Source organism: Dendrobates tinctorius, unplaced genomic scaffold (assembly GCF_039654945.1).
Source record: "Dendrobates tinctorius isolate UK_male_01 unplaced genomic scaffold, ASM3965494v1 ptg000126l, whole genome shotgun sequence".
Classification (NCBI taxonomy): Eukaryota; Metazoa; Chordata; class Amphibia; order Anura; family Dendrobatidae; genus Dendrobates; species Dendrobates tinctorius.
The window spans coordinates 19787135-19813480 of NW_027361794.1; the positions used below are offsets into that span (position 1 = coordinate 19787135).

Below are 26346 nucleotides of genomic sequence, written 5' to 3' on the forward strand. Positions count from 1 at the left end.
GGGTTCATTATGATAGAGGTTTTATTTATGGCTAGGAAGGCAGTGGTGTTGATATGGATGGGAGGGAGATCCCCTTCGATTAATCAATGGAAAAAATTGGTAAATGATATAATTCCTTACGAGAACATATTATATAAAAACAGGAAGTGACCCCAGAAGTTCCATAGGATTTGGGAAAGGTGGTGTGACTCCCCTTAGACACACTTTGCTCCTAATGATATGGTCTCTTTGATTTCGAGATATGGCCCATGATGTGTGTCGCTTCTAGACCATGCAAGCTTTGATTTATGTGAATTTTAGAATGTGTATCTTCTATAATCCGACCTGATACGAGCTCAAGGATCCTAAATAAACCCTGTAAGCTAAAAGATGCAACAAATGGTATAATGTACTGAGTAAGAATATAGCGTTGTAACTGTTTTGTTTGTTTCTTATTACTGAAATATGATATCATGGTTATGTCACTATGAATAACTCTGACTCTATAATGTAATGTTCTATGTTTGATATACTATGTTGTGGAATCCTTTAATAAAAAGAGTTAAAGAAAAAAAAGAAAGAAAAGGACATAGTGCAGCTCTGCACAGTAACAGCACCCCCATTTTGAACCCTCCATGGAAAAAAGCTTCCTAGAAATTAAATTATATTACAGTAGTAATAATGTCCCTAATTGGACACTAAAGAAATTATGTTCCCCACTTGTCACCATAAACTAATATAGCATGTTCCTCATTCTGGCCCCCAAACAGTAATTAAGTCCCTCATCCTGGCCCCCATTATTTAATAATCTCACCTAGCCTGACCCCCTATATTTTATAATATGCCCCAGCCTGGCACCCTATGTCCCTTGTGCAGCCTGGTCCCCAGATATCCATACTGGCCCCCATATGTCCCTTGTCCTGCCCCACCCCATATGCCTTCTCCATAAATCCATGCTGGCTCCCCCCCATATGTCCATCCCGGCCCCACCCATATATATGCATCCTGGACCCCCCCATGTATGCATTGTGCTTGCCCCCCTTATATCCATCCTGGTCCTTTTTTCCTGCCCCCCATATATCCATCCAGCCACCCCCTTATATCCATCCTGATCCTTTTTTCTTGCCCCCCCCCCCATATATCCATCCTGCCGGCCCCCTTATATCCATCCTGATCCTTTTTTCTTGCCCCCCCCCCCCACACACACACATATCCGTCCTGATGCTTTGTTTTTTTTTTTTACTGCCCTCGATATATCCATCCTGCTTGCCTCACTTTTATCCATCCTGGCCCTTTTTGCTGCCCCCATATATCCATCGTGTCGTCCCTGTTATATCCATCCTGGCCCTTTTTGCTGCCCCCATATATCCATCGTGTCGTCCCTGTTATATCCATCCTGGTCCTTCTTTACTGCCCCCCTTATATCCATTCTGCCGCCCCCTTATATCCACCTTGGTCCTCTTTCCTGCCCCCATATATCCATCGTGTCATCCCTGTTATATCCATCCTGATCCTTTTTTCCTGCCCCCCATATATCCATCCTGCTTGCCTCCCTTAAATCCATTCTGGTTCTTTTTCCTGCCCCCCATATATCCATCCTGCCACCCCCCTTATATCCTCCTGGGTCCTCTTTCCTGCCCCCATATATCCATCGTGTCATTCCAGTTATATCCATCCTGATCCTTTTTGCCTGCCCCCCTATATATCCATTGTGCCGCCGGCCTTAGATCCATCCTGGTCCTTTTTTTCTGACACTGACTTTTTTTCTTGTTCTCCTTCTCTCCTTTCCTTCCTCTGCCAAGGGCCCACTGGGGGAATCCCCGGTACCCCGCCAGGCCAGACCGACCCTGAACGGTATCACCGTCATGGGAATGTGGATATCACTGAAACTGTGATGATGGGAAGGAGAGGGTGACCAACACCAAACCCCACGAGCCCTCTCAATTCATAGGCATAATAGCGACCGAGTGGGCTACCGTTATGGATGATACACTCTGCCTATCCAACTATCGTATGGGAAATATCTCATAGATCCTGGGGTCATTAGTATCTGCACCAAGAATGAGGCTGAGTATTTGTTAATTAACTGTTGGTGGTCAGAGGTAGTCAGTGAAGTGGATGGTATCATATTGCACATGTAGGGGGCAGTACTGTGGGGACATTATCCTGTGTGGTGGGTGTGGGAAGCCATTATTGTGGGAACAAAATACTGTGTGTGATAGGATGGTGATACTTTGGGAACATTATACTGGGTGGTGGGATGGTGGTACTGTGAGATTATACTGTGTGTGGGGTGATAGAGAAGAGTTAATGGTTTGCTTTTATATCCCTTTAAATGCCTTTAAGACTTAAATTGTCTTTTGCCTATTATTGCTAGAATTATTCTTATGTAGACTACTAGTCTCTGTTTTCAAGGAAACTATACTTGTTATCATATGTGCTCTCAATAGTCAGTAACAACATGTTCTGGGTACATTGTAGACATGTTGTAATCCTGAAGGTGATGGTGGGGGCCACATGCCATCGAATTACATATTGTTGTAAATGGTATAAAAGATTGCCTTGTATTTCATTACATCAGATAAAGTGATTTGACCACGGCTCGTGTGTGTTGAGTCTCTTTGTCTCCAAGCGCTTGTGAACAGAAGGGCAAAAAACTCCTAATCTGGACTCACTGGTGATCTGGCATATCTGACGCTTGGTCAGAACAAAAAGCAGCTACAACAGGGGGGATGGAGGTACTGTAGGAACATTATATGTGTGGGGGTATGGCAATACTGTGAATATATCTTTGTGTGATAGATGCCAGTACTGTGGAAACTTTATACTGTGTGAGGGGCATCATACTGTGGCATACAAAAGTTTAGGCACCCCTGGTCAAAATTACTGTTATTGTGAACAGTTAAGCAAGTTGAAGATAAAATGATCTCTAAAAGGCCTAAAGTTAAAGATGACACATTTGTTTTGTATTTTAGGCTAAAAAGTAATACACATTGTAATTTTTTCACATTTTAAAAATTACAAAAAGAAAAATGGTCCGATGCTAAAGTTTGGGCACCTTTGGAGATTTGTGTGCTCAGATAACTTTGACCAAGGTTTCAGACCTTAATTAGCCTGTAAGGGATATGGCTTGTTCACCCTCAATGTTAGGAAAAGCCAGCTGATGCAGATTCCACAGGTTTAGAAACACATAGCCTCCTCTAACCTTGTGCGAAAAAACAGCCACCATGGGTTCTTTTAAGCAGCTGCCTTGCACTCCGAAAATGAAAATGGTGGAGGCCCACAAAGCAGGAGAAGGCTATAAGAAGATAGCAAAGCGTTTTCAAGTTGTCCTTTCCTCAGTTCAATATGTAATTCAGAAATAGCAGTTTACAGGAACAGTGGAGGTCAAGATAAGGTCTGGAAGGCCAAGCAAAATTTCAGAGAGAGCTGCTTGTAGGATTGCTAGAAAGGCATATCAGAACCCCCACTTGACTGCAAAAGACCTTCAGAAAGATTTAGCAGATTCTGGAGTTGTGGTAATTGTTCTACTGTTCAGAGACACCTTATCAAATATGGCCTTCATGGAAGAGTCATCAGAAGAAAACCTCTCCTGCACCCTCATCAGAGGTATGCAACATCTAAACAAGCCCAATGCATTTTAGAAACAAGTCCTGTGAATCGTTGAAGTTAAAACTCTTTGGTCGCAATGATCAAAGGTATGTGCAGAGAAAAAATTGCATAGAATTTCAGGAAAAGAACATCTCTCCAACCATTAAGCATGGGGATGGATCAATCATGCTTTGGAGTTATGTTGCAGACAATGGCAAACAGGGAACATTTCACAGGTAGAGGGAAGAATGGAGTCAATGAAATTTCACCAAATTCTTGATGCAAACATAAGACCATGTGTAAAAAAGCTGAATTTGAAAACAGGATGGCTTCTACAAATGGATAATGATCACATACATCAAAATCCACAATAGACTACCTCAAAAGGCGATAGCTAGAGGTTTTTCAATGGCCCTCACAGTCCCCCGATTCGATCATCATTGAAAATCTGTGGCTAGTCCTCAAAATAGCAGTGCATGCAAGACGACCCAGGAATCTCACAGAAATGGAAGAATTTTCCAAGGAAGAATGGATGAAAATCTATTAAACAAGAATTGAAAGACTCTTGTCTGGCTACTAAAAACATTTACAAGCTGTGATATTTTAAAAGGGAGTGCTACTAGGTACTAACTATGCAGGGTGCCCAAACTTTTGCATTGGCCTATTTTCCTTATTGTAATTTTTAAAATATAAAAAAAGACAATATACAATTTTTTGGGCCTAAAGTACAGAGAAAATGTGTCATCTTTAACTTTAGCCCTTTTAGAGATTATTTCATCTTCAACTTGCTTAACTGGTCACAATAACAGTAATTTTGACCAGGGGTGCCCAAACTTTTAAATGCCACTGTATATACTGCATAAGGGGTGTAAAAAGGTGTCATAAGAAGAACGAATCCTCAAGGCTGTGCTGCTTTTATACAAAAACACTGCCATCCAGACTGGGCCCTGTGGAATCAATGGGAAGAGGGAGAGTTTCAGTTGCCAGTGAAGAATCTGAGCTACCGGCCATGGCAAAGTGCCTGAGGCAGCTGGTTGTGGTGGCAGAACCCTGCTTACAGGGGCATAATGGGAGCATTACACTGTGTGCGGCCAAGAAAGGGGCCCAGTACTATGAGAACAATCCGTTTCCTCTCTTCCTGTCTTCCATAGTTGGGTCGTATGTATCTCTTACAGGAAGCAGAACAAAAACGTAATGATTCTTATAAAGTGGCAACAACAACCCTAAAAGAGTCTGAAGGGGTTAATGTCCCCCACGCTCAGTAATGGGGAATCTCCAACACTTACCTCCACCCGCACTCCACATAGAGAATAATGGAGCCTCCAGCACTTACCTCCACCCGCAGAGCCGCACTCCACATAGAGAATAATGGAGCCTCCAGCACCAACCTCCACCCGCAGAGCCGCACTCCATATAGAGAATAATGGAGCCTCCAGCACTGACCTCCACCCGCAGAGCCGCACTCCACATAGAGAATAATGGAGCCTCCGGCACCGACCTCCACCCGCAGAGCCAGACTCCACATAGAGAATAATGGAGCCTCCAGCACCAACCTCCACCCGCAGAGCCGCACTCCACATAGAGAATAATGGAGCCTCCAGCACCGACCTCCACCCACAGAGCCGCACTCCATATAGAGAATAATGGAGCCTCCGGCACCGACCTCCACCCGCAGAGCCGCACTCCACATAGAGAATAATGGAGCCTCCGGCACCGACCTCCAGCACCGACATCCACCCGCACTCCACATAGAGAATAATGGAGCCTCCAGCACCGACCTCCACCCGCAGAGCCGCACTCCATATAGAGAATAATGGAGCCTCCAGCACTGACCTCCACCCGCAGAGCCGCACTCCACATAGAGAATAATGGAGCCTCCGGCACCGACCTCCACCCGCAGAGCCAGACTCCACATAGAGAATAATGGAGCCTCCAGCACCAACCTCCACCCGCAGAGCCGCACTCCACATAGAGAATAATGGAGCCTCCAGCACCGACCTCCACCCGCAGAGCCGCACTCCACATAGAGAATAATGGAGCCTCCAGCACCGACCTCCACCCGCAGAGCCACACTCCACATAGAGAATAATGGAGCCTCCAGCACCGACCTCCACCCGCAGAGCCGCACTCCATATAGAGAATAATAGAGCCTCCGGCACCGACCTCCACCCGCAGAGCCGCACTCCACATAGAGAATAATGGAGCCTCCGGCACCGACCTCCAGCACCGACATCCACCCGCACTCCACATAGAGAATAATGGAGCCTCCAGCACCGACCTCCACCCGCAGAGCCGCACTCCACATAGAGAATAATGGGGCCTCCAGCACCGACCTCCACCCGCAGAGCCGCACTCCACATAGAGAATAATGGAGCCTCCAGCACCAACCTCCACCCGCAGAGCCGCACTCCACATAGAGAATAATGGAGCCTCCAGCACTTACCTCCACCCGCAGAGCCGCACTCCACATAGAGAATAATGGAGCCTCCAGCACCGACCTCCACCCACAGAGCCACACTCCACATAGAGAATAATGGAGCCTCCAGCACCGACCTCCACCCGCAGAGCCGCACTCCACATAGAGAATAATGGAGCCTCCAGCACCAACCTCCACCCGCAGAGCCGCACTCCACATAGAGAATAATGGAGCCTCCAGCACTTACCTCCACCCGCAGAGACGCACTCCACATAGAGAATAATGGAGCCTCCAGCACCGACCTCCACCCACAGAGCCGCACCCCACATAGAGAATAATGGAGCCTCCAGCACCGACCTCCACCCACAGAGCCGCACTCCACATATATGGCTGCCCTGTGTGCACAGGACCTGTGATGAGGTCACAGGAGGGGAGGAGTCAGGGGTCACATGATCTCCGGAGTGCAGACGCTACATGGAGACTTCTCCTCAGTCAGTGACCTTCCCGCTATTATTCCCCTCACCAGGGGCAGACACTGACAGCTTGGGGCCCCTGTGCAAGAAATGTGTTTGGTCCCCCCTCTTTTTATGGCATCAAAGCTACGTGTGTGTGTATATATATATATATTTATACTATTATATAATCACACACATACATGTATATACATTACATAGTCTCCTTTATTATGTATATTGCCATTCCTTATTATACAGTGCCCTCTCTTATGTACAGTACCGTCCCTTACATAATGGATTATATAGAGCCCTATTTTTTATTACATACCGTCCTGTCTTGTTAGCTGTATAATGCAATGATGGCTGATGGTCATGGGAAAGCTTCCTTTCTAATGGAGGAGCTGATGGACTGGTAGTCTGGTCACCGGCTCCTCCATCAGCAGTCATTTTATATCTAAAAAGAGAGGAAACTATGTAATAAGAGGGCGCTGTGAATAACAAAATTAACAAGAATACACTATGTAAGAGACAGCACTATACATAACAGCAGAGGAAGCTATATAATAAGGGACAGCACCATATATAACTAGAGAGGATGATACGTAATAAGAGACGGTGTTATATATAATAAAAGAGGACACTATGTAACTAAGGATGGTGTTATACAGAATTAGTGTTAGGGACGGCGGAACGCACCGAATAAAAATAAATAATAAAGTGCGTTCACCGCTCGGGGTCCACCGTGCAGTAGGTGTTACACCACTGCTAGATAATGGCAGACGAGCAATATGGCGGAAATGCGCACGCGGGTTGAACGTCACCCAAGTGCGGTAAGCAATCTCTGTTTGCTCACAGAGATGCCAGCAGAGGTAAACACAAAAGGCTGAGCCTGTTAGTGTCACAGGTCTCAGGTAAATGCACACACGGTATCAGGTCACAGGAGCAGGGCCCAAGACAGAGGAGCTGCGTCCGTCTAGACCTACTGTGCGGACGCCAAAGAGGGCTGCAACTGCAGCGCGGCGTAGGACACTGCCCCTAGTCGACAAAGCAAGGAAGCAGGTGCAATGTCAGACGCTAGCACTGTGGATGATGCTGTAGTGGCTTGAGGCTTACCACACGCTGGCGTTGACTCTAATCTAAGTCCCTGTACACATTCGTAATATCAGAGGAAGGGGATCTTAATGAGTCATTCGCAGGTTCATACATTCATCATCATTCACACAGTAGCAACTAGAGACTATACTAGCTCATGGCCGAACGGTCATACGCGCTTTTTATAGCCGGGACTAGAGTTGAGCGAAACGGGTCGAAAAATTTCAAAAGTCGCCGACTTTTGGCAAAGTCGGGTTTCATGAAACGAAACCCGACCCTAGGATGAGGTCGGCGACTTACGAGCCAAAGTCGCGTTTCAAAAGTTTGTTTTGCGCTCTTTTTCAGCCAATCAGGATCCACGGACACTGTGGGCAACGTGATGACATAGGCACGGGTCACCACCATCTTTCAGAAGGGCATGCAAGTGATTGGCTTGCTTTGGTGGGCGTCACAGGGGGTATAAAAGGGCGTGCACGCCGACCGCCATCTTACTTCTGCCGATCTTAGTATAGGGAGAGGTTGCTGCTGATTCTGTAGGGAGAGCGTTAGGCAGGGAAGAAGACAAAAAAACTGCTTCTGCTGCTAGCGATTGTGCCTGTACAACACACCAGTCACTGTGTGTGCAGTGCAAGGGGAGGCTATATTGTGGTGTATCAGTGGTGTTGGTTGTTGGGCTGCCTTCTAAGGCTACTTTCACACATCAGGTTTTCGGCGTCAGGCGCGATCCGGCGTCGTGCCGGAGCGCCGGATCCGGCAAATATTTCGTAAAACCGGATGTGATGGATCCGTTTTTCTGCCGGATCCGTCTTGTTCGTCACAGACAAAACCGGATCCGTCTCATCCGGTTCATCCGGTTTTTGCTCCGTTTTTCGACGGATTACGCCGGATCCGGTTGTTAAAATCGCCCCTTGTGGCCTTCCGAACGGGATTGGCTACTGAAAAACTATATATAGCATGTTCCTACAGCCCTTCTTTGACAGGTTGGAGAGGAGAAAGTGCAGGTTGGAGAGAAGAGCAAGTTACTGGCGAAGATGGATGTTGTGATTGGAAATATTTTGAAGAATTTGGCGGATTTTACAGCGGAGGCGAATCGTTTGAGGGTGATTGTTCTGGAGAAGGAGAGAGCGAGACAGCAGCGCATCAGGCATCGTAGACGACGTTTGTGGATCCACCCCATCACAGCCAAGAGAATGACGCGTGGGGTCTATTCTACACTCTGCATGAACCTTAGACGAAACCTGGATAAATTTTTTGGATATGTTCGGATGAAAATGGAGAATTTTGATTACTTGGTGGAGCGCATTGCACACCTCATAAGAAAAGCGGACACCTATTGCCGCTTCTCCGTTTCACCCGCAGAGCGTTTGATGGTGACTTTAAGGTAAGCCACATTTATTGGATGTGCTCGCATCAGAGCACACTTTCACTGCAATCTTGTTGGTGGTAGTTTGTATCTCCAAGTGTTAGAGCTGAGTTTTGGTATGTAATGCTGTGATTTTAAACTAATTGATTGTTTTTTAATTCCCCACAGATTTCTTGCAACTGGAGAATCCCTTTCGTTACTGCATTTCCAGTACAGACTCGGGATTTCCACCATATCTGGAATAGTGAAGTACACATGCCGTGCACTGTGGGACTCCTTAGCTGAAGAGTTTTTACCAGAGCCCACAACAGAGGAGTGGATTGAAATTTCAGAAAAGTTTCAACAGATAAGTCAGTTTCCCAACTGCTTGGGCGCTGTGGACGGGAAACATATCCGCATTGTAAAGCCAGCCGGATCGGGATCGGAATATTTCAATTACAAGAAATATTTCTCCATTGTCCTCATGGCCATCACTGACGCGGAATACAAATTTATTGCTGTTGATATTGGGGCCTATGGCCGCTCCAATGACTCTCAAGTTTTCAAACTGTCTGCCATGGGGTGTAAACTGTATGGAAACACCTTCCAGTTCCCACCCCCTAGACCGCTGCCGCAAACATCTGGTCCACCTATGCCATTTGTCTGTGTAGGGGATGAAGCCTTCCAAATCTCAGAACACCTTTTGAAACCGTACTCTAGCAGAGGATTGCCAAGAACAAAACGCATTTTTAATTACCGCCTCACAAGAGCAAGAAGAATGGTTGAATGTACCTTTGGTATTCTGACAGCCAAATGGCGGGTCCTATTGACTGCGATCAACCTCAAGACAGAAACTGTGGACGAGGTGATCAAAGCTTGCGTGGTACTCCACAATTTTGTTATCTGCAAGGAATCCATTTCCATTGAGGACACCTCTGAAGAAACCACCTTGCAAGATTACCATGACATTACCACTAGAAGTTCTGTGACGGTTTCAGTAATGAGGGACAATTTTGCACTATACTTTATGTCACCTCAAGGCAGAGTACACTGGCAGGATGACAGAGTGTGAAAGATTTGTGCCCTTAACCAAACTTGTGTACCAACAGTATATACCTTTGCCAACCAAAGTTGGCTATCTTGTCATGGTCTCTATTTTTACCTTTAGGCCACAGGTGTGTACCTGGTTGTGTTTTATGCAAAGTGTTTCACCTTTTAACAAAAGTTGTGTACATTGTTAGGAAATCACCAACAATAAACACAACTTTTTAGGTGAAATACTTAGCTTCCAACACAACCAGGAACACAACTGTGGCAAAAAGGTAAAATTTACCCACAGTTATATACCAGGTTTTGAATACCTTTTGACCTTTGAAATTATTTAACCTTTTTTGTAAACATATTTCGCTGCAGAAAGAAATGACAGACAACCATTGTAAAAGTAATTTAACTTTTATTTAAAAATTTTTTTTTTTGTAAAATGTTTTTAAAGTTAGTTAAAAAAACTTTTTGAATAAATGTTTGAAAACAAACAAATGGGCATTTTTATTAAAAAAAACCATTACAACTCGGTGTAGTGTGGGGTGGAAATACTGCTGGAGGGGCTGCGGGACACTTCGACACTGGGAGTGTGGAGAGAGGACTGGGATCGTGGTGGGGAAGGAACAGTTAGAGGTGAAGGTGTGGAAAAAGCTACAGAATGGGTGGACATGTGGGAGGCAGAAGAGGTGGTGGGCGGTGGAGTGGAGGGTTGGGCAGGGACTGTAGGAGCAGATGATGTTGATGGCAAGTTGTATGGGGAAGGAGTTTGGTACGGGGAAGGAGTTTGGCACGGGGCAGGTTGCTGGAAGTGGGGAGATGTCTGGTACTGGGGAGGTTGCTGGTACTGGGGAGGTGGCTGGTGCTGGGGAGGTGGATGGTATGTAATAGGAGGGGGAGGATGGAAAGTGGCTGGAGGGGGTGCAGGTGGAGGAACTACTGGGGTGGGAAGAGGAGGTTGGGAGGTAACGTGCTGGAGAGCACCGTGGCATGAATGCATTACATGCATCTGCTGGGTAGGAGAGAGCGTTTCCATGCGCTCCACAACAGACCTGAAAAAGGTGTGGTTTGGCGAAGATCTTGCTTCTGAATGCATGGTTTGCAGAAGTGTCTTCACCTCCAGAATGCTGGAGTTGATCTGCTGAAAGCCTGCGGAGATTTGCTCTGACAAGACTTTTAGACAGTTCTGGAAAGATGCATTCAGATGCAAGAACTCTGGCGCATAAGTCTTTTCCTGACCCCTCTGCCGCTGCCGCCCAGTACCCGCAGGTGTACTAGAGGTGGCAGGGGCAGAAGGGTGGGGTAAAGGGAAAGCGATCTCCTCACCAGCAGCTTCATGTAATGTAGGCGGCCACGATGCTCCTGTGCTGGTGGATGGGACAGATGGGTCGAATGTGTGGGAAGGCTGGGAAGGTGCAGATGTACCGGGGCGGTCGAAGTGTCCCTCGGTGCCGGTCTCCTCAGAGATCGCCTCAGAAGGGTCCAATCGTGCAGGCTCCCGAGTGCTGCTCACCGTGCTGTGGAATAAAGAGAAAAAAAAACAATTAAAATACTGACATGGTATGGCCCTGGCTGAAAAAAAAAGTTACATCTAAACATTTTTTTGTCACATGTGGTGTGTAATATTTACCTTCTGGTGACCATTGTATCCCGGAGGAACGACAGGGCTCGTGCGTACTTGTACTTGCTCCTGCGTCCTCCAGATCCACTCGGGGCCCGCATCTCTTTATTGAACTCCTTCTTGAAACGATCCCTCACAGACCGCCACCGCTTCACAATTCTCTCCCCTGAAACGAGAAAGGACAAAGTGGTTAGTATACAACATCAGTGTTTCCCAAACTCCAGTCCTCATGGTCCCCAGGGGTCATGTTTTCAGGATTTCCAAAGTAAATAGAAATCCTGAACACATGATCCGTGGGGACCACGAGGACAGGAGTTCGGGAAACACTGGTTTAAATCAAGCAACCGGTACTGTATATACTTACGCTCTTTAATCTGGGCCCGAGCATCGAGGTCCTCCCAGCGGTCCACAAGGAGCGAACAGATTTCCTCCCAGAGTCGTCGGGTAACGATAAGGTCAGCATGGCGGCGGTCAGCCATATTCCAGAGCGGCTCCCTTTCTCTGACGAGATCGATGAGGTGGTCCACATCGATTCCTCCATCCTCACTGTCAGAGTCGGGAGCACGCTGTGAAGGCTGTTAAAGAAAAAGACAAAAATAACATAATTAGCCTCCACAAAAGAAATGAAATAAAAAGTGCAAAAAAAACAAAGCAAAAATATTTATACTTAGACGCTGGTGACCGCCGCGTTGCTGTCGCCGACGACCCTGGGAGGCACTGCGAGGACCTCTTGGCCGAGCACCAGATTGGGAAGACTAGAGAAGAAAACAAAAAATGTTATGTCTTTGGATGTAGGCATTTGTTTTTTCTGTGTGTGGTCTGCAGAACATTGTTTTCTATGTGTTGTGTGTAGTGTGATGTTGTGTTTCTGCGTTTGATGCAAAAATCTTACCAATTGTGAGCCCACTCCAGGTGTCTGTCCACCCCTTCCTTCTTCTTCTGGGAGCTCCTCTTCATCTTGTGATTCCTGTTTTGAAATAAAAGGCAATGAATAGACATATATTACAGAGATGATGGATTTTGGAAATAAAAACTTACCGTCAAACGCTGACGATGCGAGGGAGGGCTCCCAGAAGAAGATGTGCTGTCTTCCTGCTGGCCAGACTCCATGGCTGTGGGTGGTGTTGCTGCTGCCAGTGCTGCCATTGCTGCTGCTGCATCTCTTGGGCGGCTGTTGAATAAAGAGAAACAAAGGGCCAATGAATATCTTGATATTCCATGGCCCTAGTTTGGAGGAATGGGGGATTTGATAATTACCGTCTCTCATCTGCTGCTGGACTCCCCTCCCGTTGTTCAGCATGCTGCTCCATTTGGGGTGGTGGTGGTGCTGATGGTGCTGCTGCAGATGTCTTCTGCCTTCTCCTGCACCTGGTTCTTGTCTTGGGTGGCATGTTGGGTGTGGCTGAGGGTCCCACTGTCTTGCTTTTATATATGTCTTGTGGGCAGAGCTACTGAGCATGCTCAGACCAAAAAAAAACGGATCCGGCCACCGGATCCGGCTGTCGCCGGATCAGGCGCATTGCGGTGCTCATAGGCTTTCATTGTGTGAAAAAGCCGGACATGCCGGATCCTGCGTGTCCGGCTTTTTCGCCGGAGACAAAAAACGTTACAGTAGCCGTTTTTTCCAGACGCCGGATCGCGACACATTGCCGGATCCGGCGAAAACCGCATGAAACGCATGGCCATCCGGCTCGATCCGGCTCTAATGCAAGTCAATGGAGGGGAAACTGGATCCGGCATTGCATTTCGCCGGATCCGGTTTTTGTCAAAAGCGCCAGATCGCGCCTGACGGCGAAAACCTGATGTGTGAAAGAGGCCTAAGGCTTCCTGACAGCTGCATTGCTGTTTACCCACTGCTCTGTAAACTGCTTTTTTAAAAGCAATCCCAATTTTTTTTTTTTTGTCCTGCTGAGGTACTGAGCCGCAAACTGCTTTTTTAAAAGCAATCCCAATTTTTTTTTTTTGTCCTGCTGAGGTACTGAGCGTGCATGTTTTCACACCATACAGCGGTGTACGCTCCTCACACAGTACCGTGTAACGGCTGTTATCACAGCCACAGTGAAGCTATCTGTGTCACTCTGTGAGAATAAGTCGAGGACATGTTCCGTTCTTACAGACCTGCACTCTAGGGAGATTCCTACTCTGCCCAATTCTACATACACCTTGTAGTTTGTGATACACTAGCCAATTTCTGCCTGTGACATAGCGCTGTGATATTCAGTGGGCCTCACACAATCCAAAAGTGTCCAGTGTCCACAAGTGTCTGCAGAAATTCAAAATCTCCCTTATCCTCTAGTCACTTTGGTCACAGCTGTGCCATCGAGCCTGTGACATAGTGCTCAGACATTCAGTGGGCCTCACACAATCCAAAAGTGTCCAGTGTCCACAAGTGTCTGCAGAAATTCAAAATCTCACTTATCCTCTAGTCACTTTGGTCACAGCTGTGCCATCGAGCCTGTGACATAGCGCTCAGATATTCAGTGGGCCTCACACAATCCAAAAGTGTCCAGTGTCCACTAGTGTGAGCAGAAATTCAAAACCTCACTTATCCTCTAGTCACTTTGGTCACAGCTGTGCCATCGAGCCTGTGACATAGCGCTCAGATATTCAGTGGGCCTCACACAATCCAAAAGTGTCCAGTGTCCACAAGTGTCTGCAGAAATTCAAAATCTCACTTATCCTCTAGTCACTTTGGTCACAGCAGTGCCATCGAGCCTGTCACATAGCGCTCAGATATTCAGTGGGCCTCACACAATCCAAAAGTGTCTAGTGTCCACTAGTGTGAGCAGAAATTCAAAACCTCACTTATCCTCTAGTCTCTTTGGTCACAGCTGTGCCATCGAGCCTGTGACATAGCGCTCAGATATTCAGTGGGCCTCACACAATCCAAAAGTGTCCAGTGTCCACTAGTGTGAGCAGAAATTCAAAATCTCCCCTGTCCTATAGACACCTTGTACCTTGTTTTACATTACTATATAATTTGTTGGATTTTGACTACATTTCTACCAAAAATGAGGAAGGCTGGTGGAAGAGGCCGTGGAATTGGGCGGGGGTTGGCAGCTGGTAATGATGGTGTTGGTGGTGGATCTGATGGTAGTGGCAAGAGCAAAATAGGACCGAATGCAGGAGGTGTTGAGCCTGCGTCATCGTCTGGCTACATAAGGCTTCGAAGGCTTAGTTTTCTAGGAGTTGGCAAACCGCTTTTAAAGCCAGAGCATCAGGAAAAAGTTTTGTCTTACATTGCTGACTCAGCCTCCAGCTCTATCGCCTCCTCTTCTTCAGTTGTAAAAAGTAAAAGCACTGAGTCGTCATTGGAGGCTCATGTTCATGAACCACACCTTTCCTTGTGTCCTTCACCCCAACCAAGATTGAAGGATTACGCAGGCCATACTACTGATTACTCCATGGAGCTGTTTTCACATACCATGCCTGGATTATCAAGTCAAATGATGAATTACCCAGGCCAAGATGAATCTGACATGGAGTGCACTGATGCACAGCCGCTGATGGATGATTCTGCTGGTACATTCACTCAGAGCACTACATTGTCCTCGCTGTGTACAGAGCCAGATTCTGACCCTGATGAGACTCAGGTGCCCCTTCCCGCACACTATACCACCATACACGGTGACACAGAGGAAGGTGCACATGACATTGAAGAGGAGGTGATGGATGACCCAGTTGTTGACCCAGATTGGCATCCATTGGGGGAAGAGGGTGCTGCTTCCAATAGCTCAGATAAGGAGCATCCACAGCAGACATCGACATCGCAACAGCTGTTATCTGGCAGGCCCGGAGCACTCCAAAGACAGGTTCCAAAAATCAAAAGAGTTGCTGGACAGCTTGTCCAGAGGGTCAAAAGATCACAGCGTGCTAGGCCGCAAAATGTCTGCCAAAGTAGGAAGAGTGCAGTGTGGCACTTTTTTGAACAAAATCCTCATGATCAGGCCAAGGTTATCTGTAAGAAGTGCGCAAAGACCTTTAGCCGAGGGAAAAATCTGAAAAATGTGAATACCAGTTGCATGCTTAGACATTTAAACACCGTGCACTTGCAAGCGTGGACACAACACCAAACCTCAAGTGCCACACGTGCAACTGATCACAACGAAGGTAGTCAGCAACGCTACATTGTTTCCCCCACTGTAAGCCCACCGGTTAGCACAGCAGCAAATGTTGAGGTGTCGTTGCAAGGCCACAGCAGTCAGGGAATGTCATATCAACGAAAAATTGATTCTAGGTCATCAGAAAGAACACCAACTCCATCACCATCATCAACCCTCTCTCAGTCCGCCCTGTCCACCGCTACTTCCACCATATGCAGCTCTCAAGTCCAGCTCACCCTCCCAGACACTATGAGTAGGTCAAGAAAGTACTCAGTCTCTCATCCGCGTACACTGGGTTTGAACGCCCACATTGCCAAACTAATCTCGATTGAGATGATGCCCTTTCGGTTGGTGGAAAGCGCAGCTTTCCGCGAACTCATGGCCTATGCAGTACCACGCTATGACCTACCCAGTCGCCACTTCTCTCGCAAAGCCATCCCAGCCCTCCACCATCATGTGAAAGACCGCATTGTCCATGCACTCAAGCAGTCAGTGAGCGGAAAGGTGCACCTCACAACTGATGCATGGTCCAGTCAGCATGGCCAGGGCCGTTACGTGTCCATCACTGCGCACTGGGTTAATGTGGTGGATGCAGGGTCCACAGGGGACAGCGGTGGTGGGACAGTGCTGCCTAGCCCACGGTATAGCAAACAGTTGGCTGTAGGCGTTCGACCCTCCTCCTCCTCCTCCTCCAGAAGCGAAAGCTCGTCCACAGAGCGCAGTCGTACGAGCACTCCATCTGCAGCTGCCACTGTTGCACACGAGGTGTCCCCCTATCGAGCAGCTAGTGGAAAGCGTCAGCAGGCTGTGTTGCAGATGATGTGTTTGGGCAACAGACACACCGCCGAGGTGCTGGCCGAGTACTTGAAGCGACAAACTGAGTCATGGCTGTGCAGTGTACATCTTGAGGCAGGCAAGGTAGTTCGTGATAACGGCCGTAATTTTGTGGCAGCCATAGCCCTTTCAAAACTCTGCCACATACCTTGCTTGGCTCACACCTTGAACCTGGTGGTGCAGTGCTTCCTCAAAAATTATCCGGAGTTAACAGCCCTGCTCCAGAAGGTGCGAAGACTGTGCGCGCACATCCGCCGGTCGCCTGTACACTCCGTTCGTATGCAGAAGCTGCAGCGATTGCTCCACCTTCCCAACCACCGCCTCATTATCGACATTGCAACAAGGTGGAACTCCACCCTGCACATGGTGGAGCGGCTGTGCGAGCAGAGGCAGGCCATAATGCATTTGTGGGAGGATACACGGCCAGGCACTTTGAGAGCAGACATGGAGTTGATAGGTGTGCAGTGGTCGAAGCTGAAAGACCTCTGTAAAGTCCTTCAGTGTTTTGAGGAATGCACACGGCTGGTAAGCGCAGACGACGCCATCCTAAGCATGAGCATCCCACTTATGCGTCTGCTCATGCAAACTTTGACGCACCTTAAGGAGCAGGCTTCTGCAGCCAATGTTGATGAGGAGGAAGAGGAGGAGGGAATCCTTGATGACATTCAGCCATTGTCTGCTCAGGGACCTCTCCTGGACGAGGTGGAGGAAGAAGAGGAGGAGGAGGAGGAGGATGATGGGGATGATTACTTAGGGGAGGAGGATGCATCTCGTGGGGCAAGTGAAAATGTTGGCGTGGCAAGGTCTGGTACAGGGTTTGTGCGTGACTGGAGGGATGTGGATTTGCTAGAAAGTGCTCCTCCAACCAGCACTCGCAGTGCATCATTGACACCGGGAACATTGGCCCACATGTCAGATTATTCCTTGCAGATCCTAAAAAGGGACCCCCACATTGCCAAAATGATGAACGATGACGACTACTGGTTGGCCAGCATCCTGGATCCACACTATAAAGGCAAATTACAAAACATCATGCAACAGGAGAACCTTGACCTAATATTGGCTAATAAACAAGCAACTCTGGTAAATCGGTTGCTTGAGGCATTCCCAGCACACAGCAGCGGTGATGGTTCTCACACGAGCCGTACGGGCCGGGGTCAGCTTGGCAGAGGTGTTCGTGGTGCACACAGCAGAAGTGGCGTTGGAGACAGGGGTTTCATGACAATGTTGTGGACTGATTTTTCAAGTACCGCTCACACAACTGGTAATACTGCATCGATGGAAAGTGACAGGAGACAGCAGTTGTCAACTATGGTTACAAACTACTTTTCCTCCCATATCGATGTTCTCCCACACAGGTCATTCCCCTTTGACTATTGGGCCGCTAAACTGGACACCTGGCCTGAATTGGCACAATATGCCTTACAGGAGCTCGCTTGCCCAGCTGCAAGTGTACTATCGGAAAGAGTCTTCAGTGCAGCTGGATCAATCCTGACAGAAAAAAGGACCCGTCTGTCAACCCAAAATGTGGATGATCTAACCTTCATTAAAATGAACCACGCATAGGGTGACAGAAAAATGGCTTGCTTTGGTCCACCTCTTCCTGGGACTTGACCTATTTCACCTTTTGCATCAGCTGAATGTCCAACATCAACATATGCCACTTTCTAAAACTCCCTAACTGTGCTGCCTCCCCCCCCATGGCCGGGGTCACCACCTAGCGCACGACACCGTGCGAGTGCCGTTGCCCTGGACAGGTGGGTAGGCCGACTCTTGGGCGCGGGCACTGGCACAGGGTCCCTCATAGTGCAATCAAGTGTCTCTGACGGTGGTGGTGCACACCCGCCGTCAGACACACCGCCGTACTATGAGGGGCCCAGTGCCAGTACCGACGCCCACGAGTGGGCCCCCCTTGCTTGGGCAGGCCCCCAGCATTTGCAATCTTTACCTCTCCCTGCTCCTCCGCTGTGTAGTCTGGGCCGTCAAATCCATACTGTGCCTGACACCGTTTGAGCCTGCCTCCTGATGTATAGACATATTTTGAATGTGTACACTATCCATACATGTTATCTGGGGATACGGTACCCTTTCTAACCTTTATGCAATCACGTGCAATCCATACTGGGCCTAACACCGTCTGAGCCTGCCTCCTGATGTATAGACATATATTTTGAATGTGTACGCTATCCATACATGTTATCAGGGAATACGGTACCCTTTCTAACCTTTGTGCAATCACGTGCAATCCATACTGTGCCTGACACCGTTTGAGCCTGCCTCCTGATGTATAGGCATATATTTTGAATGTGTACGCTATCCTTACATGTTATCTGGGGATACGGTACCCTTTCTAACCTTTGTGCAATCACGTGTAATCCATACTGGGCCTAACACCGTCTGAGCCTGCCTCCTGATGTATAGACATATATTTTGAATGTGTACGCTATCCATACATGTTATCTGGGGATACGGTACCCTTTCTCACCTTTGTGCAATCACGTGTAATCCATACTGGGCGTGAGAACGGCTGGCGAGCTGTTAAGCAAGCTACAGCACCTGTGGTTTGCATACGTAAGTTTTTCATTTTTTCAGGAATGACGGTTAGGCCTAATTCCGGAACTGCGGTTGACCTGCACTTACTGGGAAATCATTGTTCGCGGGTAATAATTGTAATCAGTGATCCCCATCACTAACGTTGTTCAGCGGGTTATCTGCACCTGTAAGCGACAAACGCTCCTTTTCAGTGTAGCGCACATGCAGCCACGGACATTAAGGGCAAGACACACCAGTTATTGGCCAATCTCATGTGCCAGAGCCTCACGTGTCCCTCTAGTAAGCCGGACTCGGACCGCGGGGCATGACGGAGTCTCGTTCGTTAACGGAATTAAGCTTGCAATGTGTGCATCTGTTCTGTAGCTGGCATGGTTGAGGTTTCCCAGGTGGAGTCGAATTTAACCGTAGGCTCCACTCCTGGTGGTGCCCTTCTGGACATTCCTTTAAGGTTCAGCTTTGCAACCATACTGCCCACGTAAAACAAACACTTTGCCTTCATGAACGCTGTTTGGAGGGTCATGACTCGTGGGAATAACGCCGCCCAATCAGTTAACCTGCTAGAGAGATCGTTCGTTGCTCCCAAGCATGACATCACACTCCCTAGGAAGAAGGTAATGCCACTGTGGCGACCATACTCCTGGGGGGCGACACAAGTGCACTGATGCCCAGCCACTGCTCGATGAATCTGCTGGTACATTGACCCAGACCACTACATTCCCCTCGCACGCTACACGGCCTGAATCTGACCCTGATGAAACTCAGGTTACCCTTCCCATATACAGTTCCATCTTACACGGTGACAAAGAGGAAGCTGCAGATGAAAGTGCAGGTTTGGCCCACCCGCCATCAGACACACCACCTTACTATCAGGGGCCCTGTGCCAGTGCCGTCGCCAACGAGTGGGCCCCCCCTGCTTGCTCAGGATCACAGCACTTGCAAAGTTGAAATACTGTGCAGTGAGATGGAAGATGGGGACGACGAGGAGTCCAGACAAGTACAGGGATTCCCTAGCGAGGAGACTTATTTGATTGTTTTCAATGTTGGGACAGCAATTTTTGGGGAGCACTATACTCTGGAGAATGATAGGTGGGGCCCACCATACACTGGAACATTCCAAAGGTGGACATCAGACACTGGAGCAGCATTTACAGGGCCCATTATACACTAGAGCATTAGAAATGGGGCCCATTATGTTTGGAGCATTATTTGGCCCATAAGACAGTGGAGCTTCATCCATGGGGACCAACATATACTGTAGCATTATGTGGAGCTCATCATATACTGTTTCAAACATTATATGGGACCAATGATTCTGTATGGAGAAATAGATGGGCCTCGTCATGAGATGTAAAAAGTGAAGTATTTTTCATTGTACTATACCGCTATTTCTCTGCCGTATCGGAGCATGATGAGTTGTGGTATGTGTTAAAGGGGCGCTCTTTCGCCCAGGGCACATGAAAACCTGGAGCCAGCCCTCCCCACCACAACTGTAGCCAAATAACCCCCATTTTTCAGTGCGTAACTTGTATTATGAAGTTAATTAAGGTTGACAAGCTTAAGTAAGAAGAATTGATGCTTTTGGCATTCAAATGGGCACTGTTGGTGTGTTTCCTGTCCTCCTCTCACTGCCGACTTTTATTCCCCATTGACTTACACTGGGTTTCGTGTTTCGGTACAACCCCGACTTTTCCCTATAATCGGCCGATCTTGCTCGACCCGACTTTTGGAAAAGTCGGGTTTCACGAAACGAAACGCGACCCTAAAAAACCAAAAGTCGCTCAACTCTAGCCGGGACCTTCCGGAAGCTTCCAGATCTCAGAGATGGACCAATGAGATCTGGAGCAGGACCTGGGCACATGACTCCCGATCTCCAATGGGAGATCGTCTCGTGAGCATGCCCAGTAGGAGAACAGAGGAACTTAGTCTCTGGAGCGATCTGCTTCAAAGCAATCTCCTCTGCGGTAGATAGACAGCAGGAGACCGCAGAATGTGAGGCTCTGGATTCCTGCATAGCAGATGCAGAAACCTGATGCCTAACAATTAGTGAGTACACTATATACTAAGGGACTGTGTTAGACAGTGAGTACATACACTATATACTAAGGGACTGCGTTAGACATAGTGAGTACACTATATGCTAAGGGACTGTGTTAGACATAGCAAGTACACTATATACTAAGGGACTGTGTTAGACATATTAAGTGATAATAATATCTTCCTCCACCTCCCCCTGTTCCTAAGTCCATTATAAGTCCTCCTTCCTCCCTTCCCAATCCCCACATCCCTCATTATCCTCCTCCCCTTGCATCTCATTCCCCTCTTCACCACCTCCATCATTTTCTTCTCCCACACCCCTATCTTTGCTTTCTCCCCCACCACTCCCATCATTGCCCATTCCACCACCTCCATCATTTCCTCCTCCTCCACCACCCCCATTATTTCCCTTTCCACCACCACCATCATTGCATTCTCCCCCACCACCCATCATCATCTCTTTTTCCCCCACCACCCCATCATTGCACTCTCCATCACCCCCATCATTGCCTTCTCCCCATCACTCCCTTCATTGCCTTCTCCCCATCACTCCCATCATAGCCTTCTCCCCATCCCCCCATCATTGCCTTCTCTCCATCACCCCATCACTGCCTTCTCCCCATCACTCCTATCATTGCCTGCTCCATCACCCCATCATTGCCTTCTCTCCATCACCTCATCACCCCCATCATTGCCTGCTCCATCACCCCATCACTAATATCATTGCCTTCTCCCCATCACTTCCATCATTGCCTGCTCCATCACCCCCATCATTGTTTTCTCTATCACCCCATCATTGCCCTCTCCATCACCCCATCACTGCCTTCTCCCCACCGCTCCCATCATTGCCTGCTCCATCACCCCATCATTGCCTTCTCCCCATCACTCCCATCATTGCCTTCTCTCCATCACCCCATCACTGCCTTCTCCCCATCACTCCCATCATTGCCTGCTCCATCACCCCATCACTGCCTTCTCCCTATCACTCCCATCATTGCCTGCTCCATCACCCCATCATTGCCTTCTCCCCATCACTCCCATCATTGCCTTCTCCATCACCCCATCACTGCCTTCTCCCCATCACTCCCATCATTGCCTTCTCCCCATCACCCCATCATTGCCTGCTCCATCACCCTATCATTGCCTTCTCCCCATCACCCCCATCATTGCCCTCTCCATCACCCCATCACTGCCTTCTCCCCATCATTGCCCTCTCCATCACCCCATCACTGCTTTCTCCCCATTGCTCCCATCATTGCCTGATCCATCACCCCATCATTGCCTTCTCCCCATCACTCCCATCATTGCCTTCTCTCCATCACCCCATCACTGCCTTCTCCTTATCACCCCATCATTGCCTTCTCTAGCACCCCATCTTTGCCTTCTTCTCATCACCCCCATCATTGCCTTCTCCATCACTGCCTTCTCCTCATCTCTCCCATCATTGCCTGCTCCATCACCCCATCATTGCCTTCTCCCCATCAGTCCCATCATTGCCTTCTCCATCACCCCCATCATTGCCTTCTCCCTATCACTCCCTTCTCCCCATCATAACCAACATTGCCTTCTCACCATCACTCCCATGATCCCATTAATGCCTTCTCTCCATCACCCCCATCATGGCCTTCTCCCATCACCCCCATTATTGCCTTCTCCCATCATTGCCTTCTCCATCACCCCCATCATTGCCTTCTCCATCACCCCTATCATTGCCTTCTCCCCATCACCCCCATCATTGCCTTCTCCATTACCCCTTCACTGCCTTCTCCCCATCACTCCTGTCATTGCCTGCTCCATCACCCCATCATTGCCTTCTCCATCACCCCATCACTGCCTTCTCCCCATCACTCCCTTCTCCCCATCATTCCCATCATTGCCTTCTCACCATCACTCCCATTATCCCATCAATGCCTTCTCTCCATCACCCCCATTATGGCTTTCTCCCATCGCCCCAGGCATCATGGCCTTCTCTCCCCATCACGGCCTTCTCCTCATGTCCCCATCTACTCCAGGGCCAGGCGCCACCTACACAGACACACACACAAACATACACATATACACTGACACCCACAGACATACACCCACACACACAGGCACACACAGACATACACACAGACATACACACAGACATACACACACACACCACCTCTCACCTGTCCGCAGCATCGCCCGTGCTTCCACACTCTGTCACAGCAGTCGCTGCTGAATGATGTCATTCAGCAGCACGCTCCTCTCTGTGTCAGGGACAGGAAGCGCAGCCTCCGGGCAGGAAGCAGGATAGATCCTTGCAGCTCCGCTCCTACAATTTTCTCTTGCAGGCAGCGGAGCTGCTTGGATCGCTCCCTGCTGCTGAACATGAGAGCAATCTGGCCAGGGGCCCCCGGAGCCTCGGGCCCGGAGAAAACGGCCAGATTGCCCTCATCATTAGCCACCTTGCAGGGCCCCCTGGAGGCTCTGGGCCCCGGTGCACTCGCACCGCTTGAACTGGCGGTATGTCTGCCCATGCCCCTCACTACTGGCACAATTACCCCACACCGACTTTTCTACACAGTTTTATATGTGGAATGCAAAGTGTGATTTCTTTGCTTGGAGACAAATAATAATAATAAATTTTATTTCTATAGCGCCGACATATTCCGCAGCAATTTACATTTCAGAGGGGACTTGTACAGACAATAGATATTACTGCATAACAATAATCACATAGATCATAACAGATACCAAGAGGAATGAGGGCCCTGCTCGCAAGCTTACAATCTATGAGGAAAAAAGGGAGACATGAAAGGTGGCTGGGAACAGTTGCCCTGATTGTATGGACCAGCCATAATGTTAAGTGTGTAACAGTACAGACGCAGAGGGCTAATGGATGCATAAAGCATGTGGGAACATGATGCGGGGAACCTGGTTATGGTAAAAACTTTTGGCTGTGCCACATAGGGATAGATTAGGTTAATGTGTTGAGGCGGTAGGCCAGTCTGAATAAATGAGTTTTCAGGGCACGCTTAAAATTGTGGGGATTGGGGACTAATCGTATTAACCTGGGAAGTGCATTCCAAAGAATTGGCGCAGCACGTGTAAAGTCTTGGAGACGGCAGTGGGAGGTTCTGATTATTGAGGATGGTAACCTCAGGTCATCAGCAGAACAGAGGGCGTGGGTAGGATGGTATACTGAAACAAGGGAGTAGATGTAGGGTGGTGCTGAGCCATGAAGCGCTTTGTGGGTGAGGGTAATAAGTTTGTACTGGATTCTGGAGTGGATGGTTAGCCAGTGTAATGACTGGCACAAGGTAGAGGCATTGGTGTAACGATTGGCGAGGAATATGATCCTGGCAGCAGCATTCAAGACAGATTGGAGAGGGGAGAGTTTGGTAAGAGGGAGACCGATTAGAAGAGAGTTACAATAGTCGAGATGAGAATGAATAAGAGAAACAGTAAGAGTTTTTGCGGAGTCAAAAGTAAGAAAAGGTCGAATTCTAGAAATGTTTTTGCGGTGCAGATAACAAGAGCAAGCCAGTGATCGTATGTGGGGGGCAAAGGAAAGCTCGGAGTCAAGCATGACCCCAAGACAGCAGGCATGTTGCTGTGGAGTAATAGTGGAACCACACACAGAAATGGTAATGTCCGGTATAGGTACATTAGTAGCGGGAGGAAACACAAGGAGTTCAGACTTTGACAGGTTCAGTTTCAGATACAGTGAGGACATGATGTTAGACACAGCGGTTAGACAATTGCCGGTGTTTTCTAGAAAGGCTGGCGTGATGTCAGGAGAAGCATATAATTGGGTGTCATCAGCATAGAGATGGTACTGGAAACCAAATCTATTGAGTTTGACCAATAGGGGCAGTGTACAGAGAGAAGAGGAGGGGGCCTAGGACTGATCCTTGAGGAACCCCAACAGTAAGGGGAAGATGAGAGGAGGAGGAGCCAGCAAAAGATACAGTAAAGGAGAGGTCAGAGAGATAGGAGGAGAACCTGGAGAGAACGGTGTCCTTGAGGCCAATGGAACGGAGCATAGTGAGGAGGCGCTGATGATCCACAGTGTCGAATGCTGCAGGGAGATCCAAGAGAATTAGCATGGAGTAATGACCATTTGATTTAGACCCCATACATGAGGGAATTATCACCAGTTACCGGACGGCTACTATGTGGCGGCATATGATTGTGCTATCGACTCCATACCAGGAGCGAAAATGCCGAAATCTCATTTGTTTACTCCTTTCCAGAGTCCGGCTGTGTAGCAGAGTGTATCTTTTGAGAATGACCAATGATACATCAGAGAACTTCACTGAGCAAGTTATCGTGAGTAAACAGTATTTACTTCTTATGGGTAAACATGAGATAAGAATTCAGAAGCACACAGCCCGTGCTGCTGGCATAATACACTCAAAAGCTAAAGTAAATGTAACAACAAGAGAGCTTCCCTCCCCACAATACAGCAAACATATAACTTCACACTATCACCATCTGCTGTCAGGCAAGTGTAAAGTCCTCCTTTACATAAACAATAAGTCCATGACTTATGGATATGGGACAGGCCCCCACTCCATCTTAAAACCACCGTAACTACAGTAAACCTAGGCACTAGAATAAATACACAATGCATTATTTTGGTTGTCAAAATAGCCACAGCTTTATTTAAATCACAGGATTAAAACAATCACAGTAGGAGTCAGGTCAAGTGCTAGTACATTGTGTGAGGTAGCGCTGTCATTCAGATAGGGGATCCTCGCTAGGCAGTGAACAAAACACATCCGGCACCGTGTTTTCCATATAACATAACATAGTCCATGCGGTTTATTCAGCAGCATAAACCCATAGCAGCAATGTAAACTTCATATACAGCATAGCGTCCCTAGAGTTTCACTCCGTAATCCCTGTGGTCACACAGGATATTCAAATGTCCAGCATACAGGCTCTTCAGCCTCAGTATTTTCTCACCCACGTCAGGGTCACTCATGGTTCCTTCACCATCATGCGACAGACGTCCATTCCCTCCAGGGAACTCTCAGGCACGTGCAGCCATTAACACAGCATTCACTTGCTGTCAGAAGGCAGCCCCATCTCACTCAGATGGGACCTTCCACACTGGACCAACCAGGTCCCAGCATTCACCTCATGTGACCTTCCCTGGCCACCTTATATGGTCCGTAGCCATGCCCTCCGGGTCACATGGCTATGACCTCATCACAGGTCCTTCACACACACACATATACACTTTACAATAGCGTTAATAAACACACCCCCTGGGTGGGTTTGGAAGTAGCTAGTTCCTGACACATTGAACCAGC

General features: G+C 48.2%; 3 protein-coding genes across 3 annotated transcripts in view; all 3 read right to left on the reverse strand.

Moving 5' to 3' along the window:
- The window catches only part of LOC141047075 (uncharacterized), a 94297-nt gene extending 89152 nt beyond the window's left edge, over nucleotides 1–5145 (reverse strand). The window contains exon 1 of the mRNA XM_073542017.1: nucleotides 5069–5145. Within this exon, the coding sequence (XP_073398118.1) occupies nucleotides 5069–5095 (27 nt within the window). The 5' untranslated portion in view covers nucleotides 5096–5145. The remainder of the gene's footprint in view (nucleotides 1–5068) is intronic.
- Nucleotides 1–26346, reverse strand: part of LOC141047065 (uncharacterized) — a 570550-nt gene that overhangs the window by 504252 nt on the left and 39952 nt on the right. The gene's annotated exons all lie outside the window — the stretch shown is intronic.
- Nucleotides 1–26346, reverse strand: part of LOC141047070 (uncharacterized) — a 99387-nt gene that overhangs the window by 34725 nt on the left and 38316 nt on the right. The gene's annotated exons all lie outside the window — the stretch shown is intronic.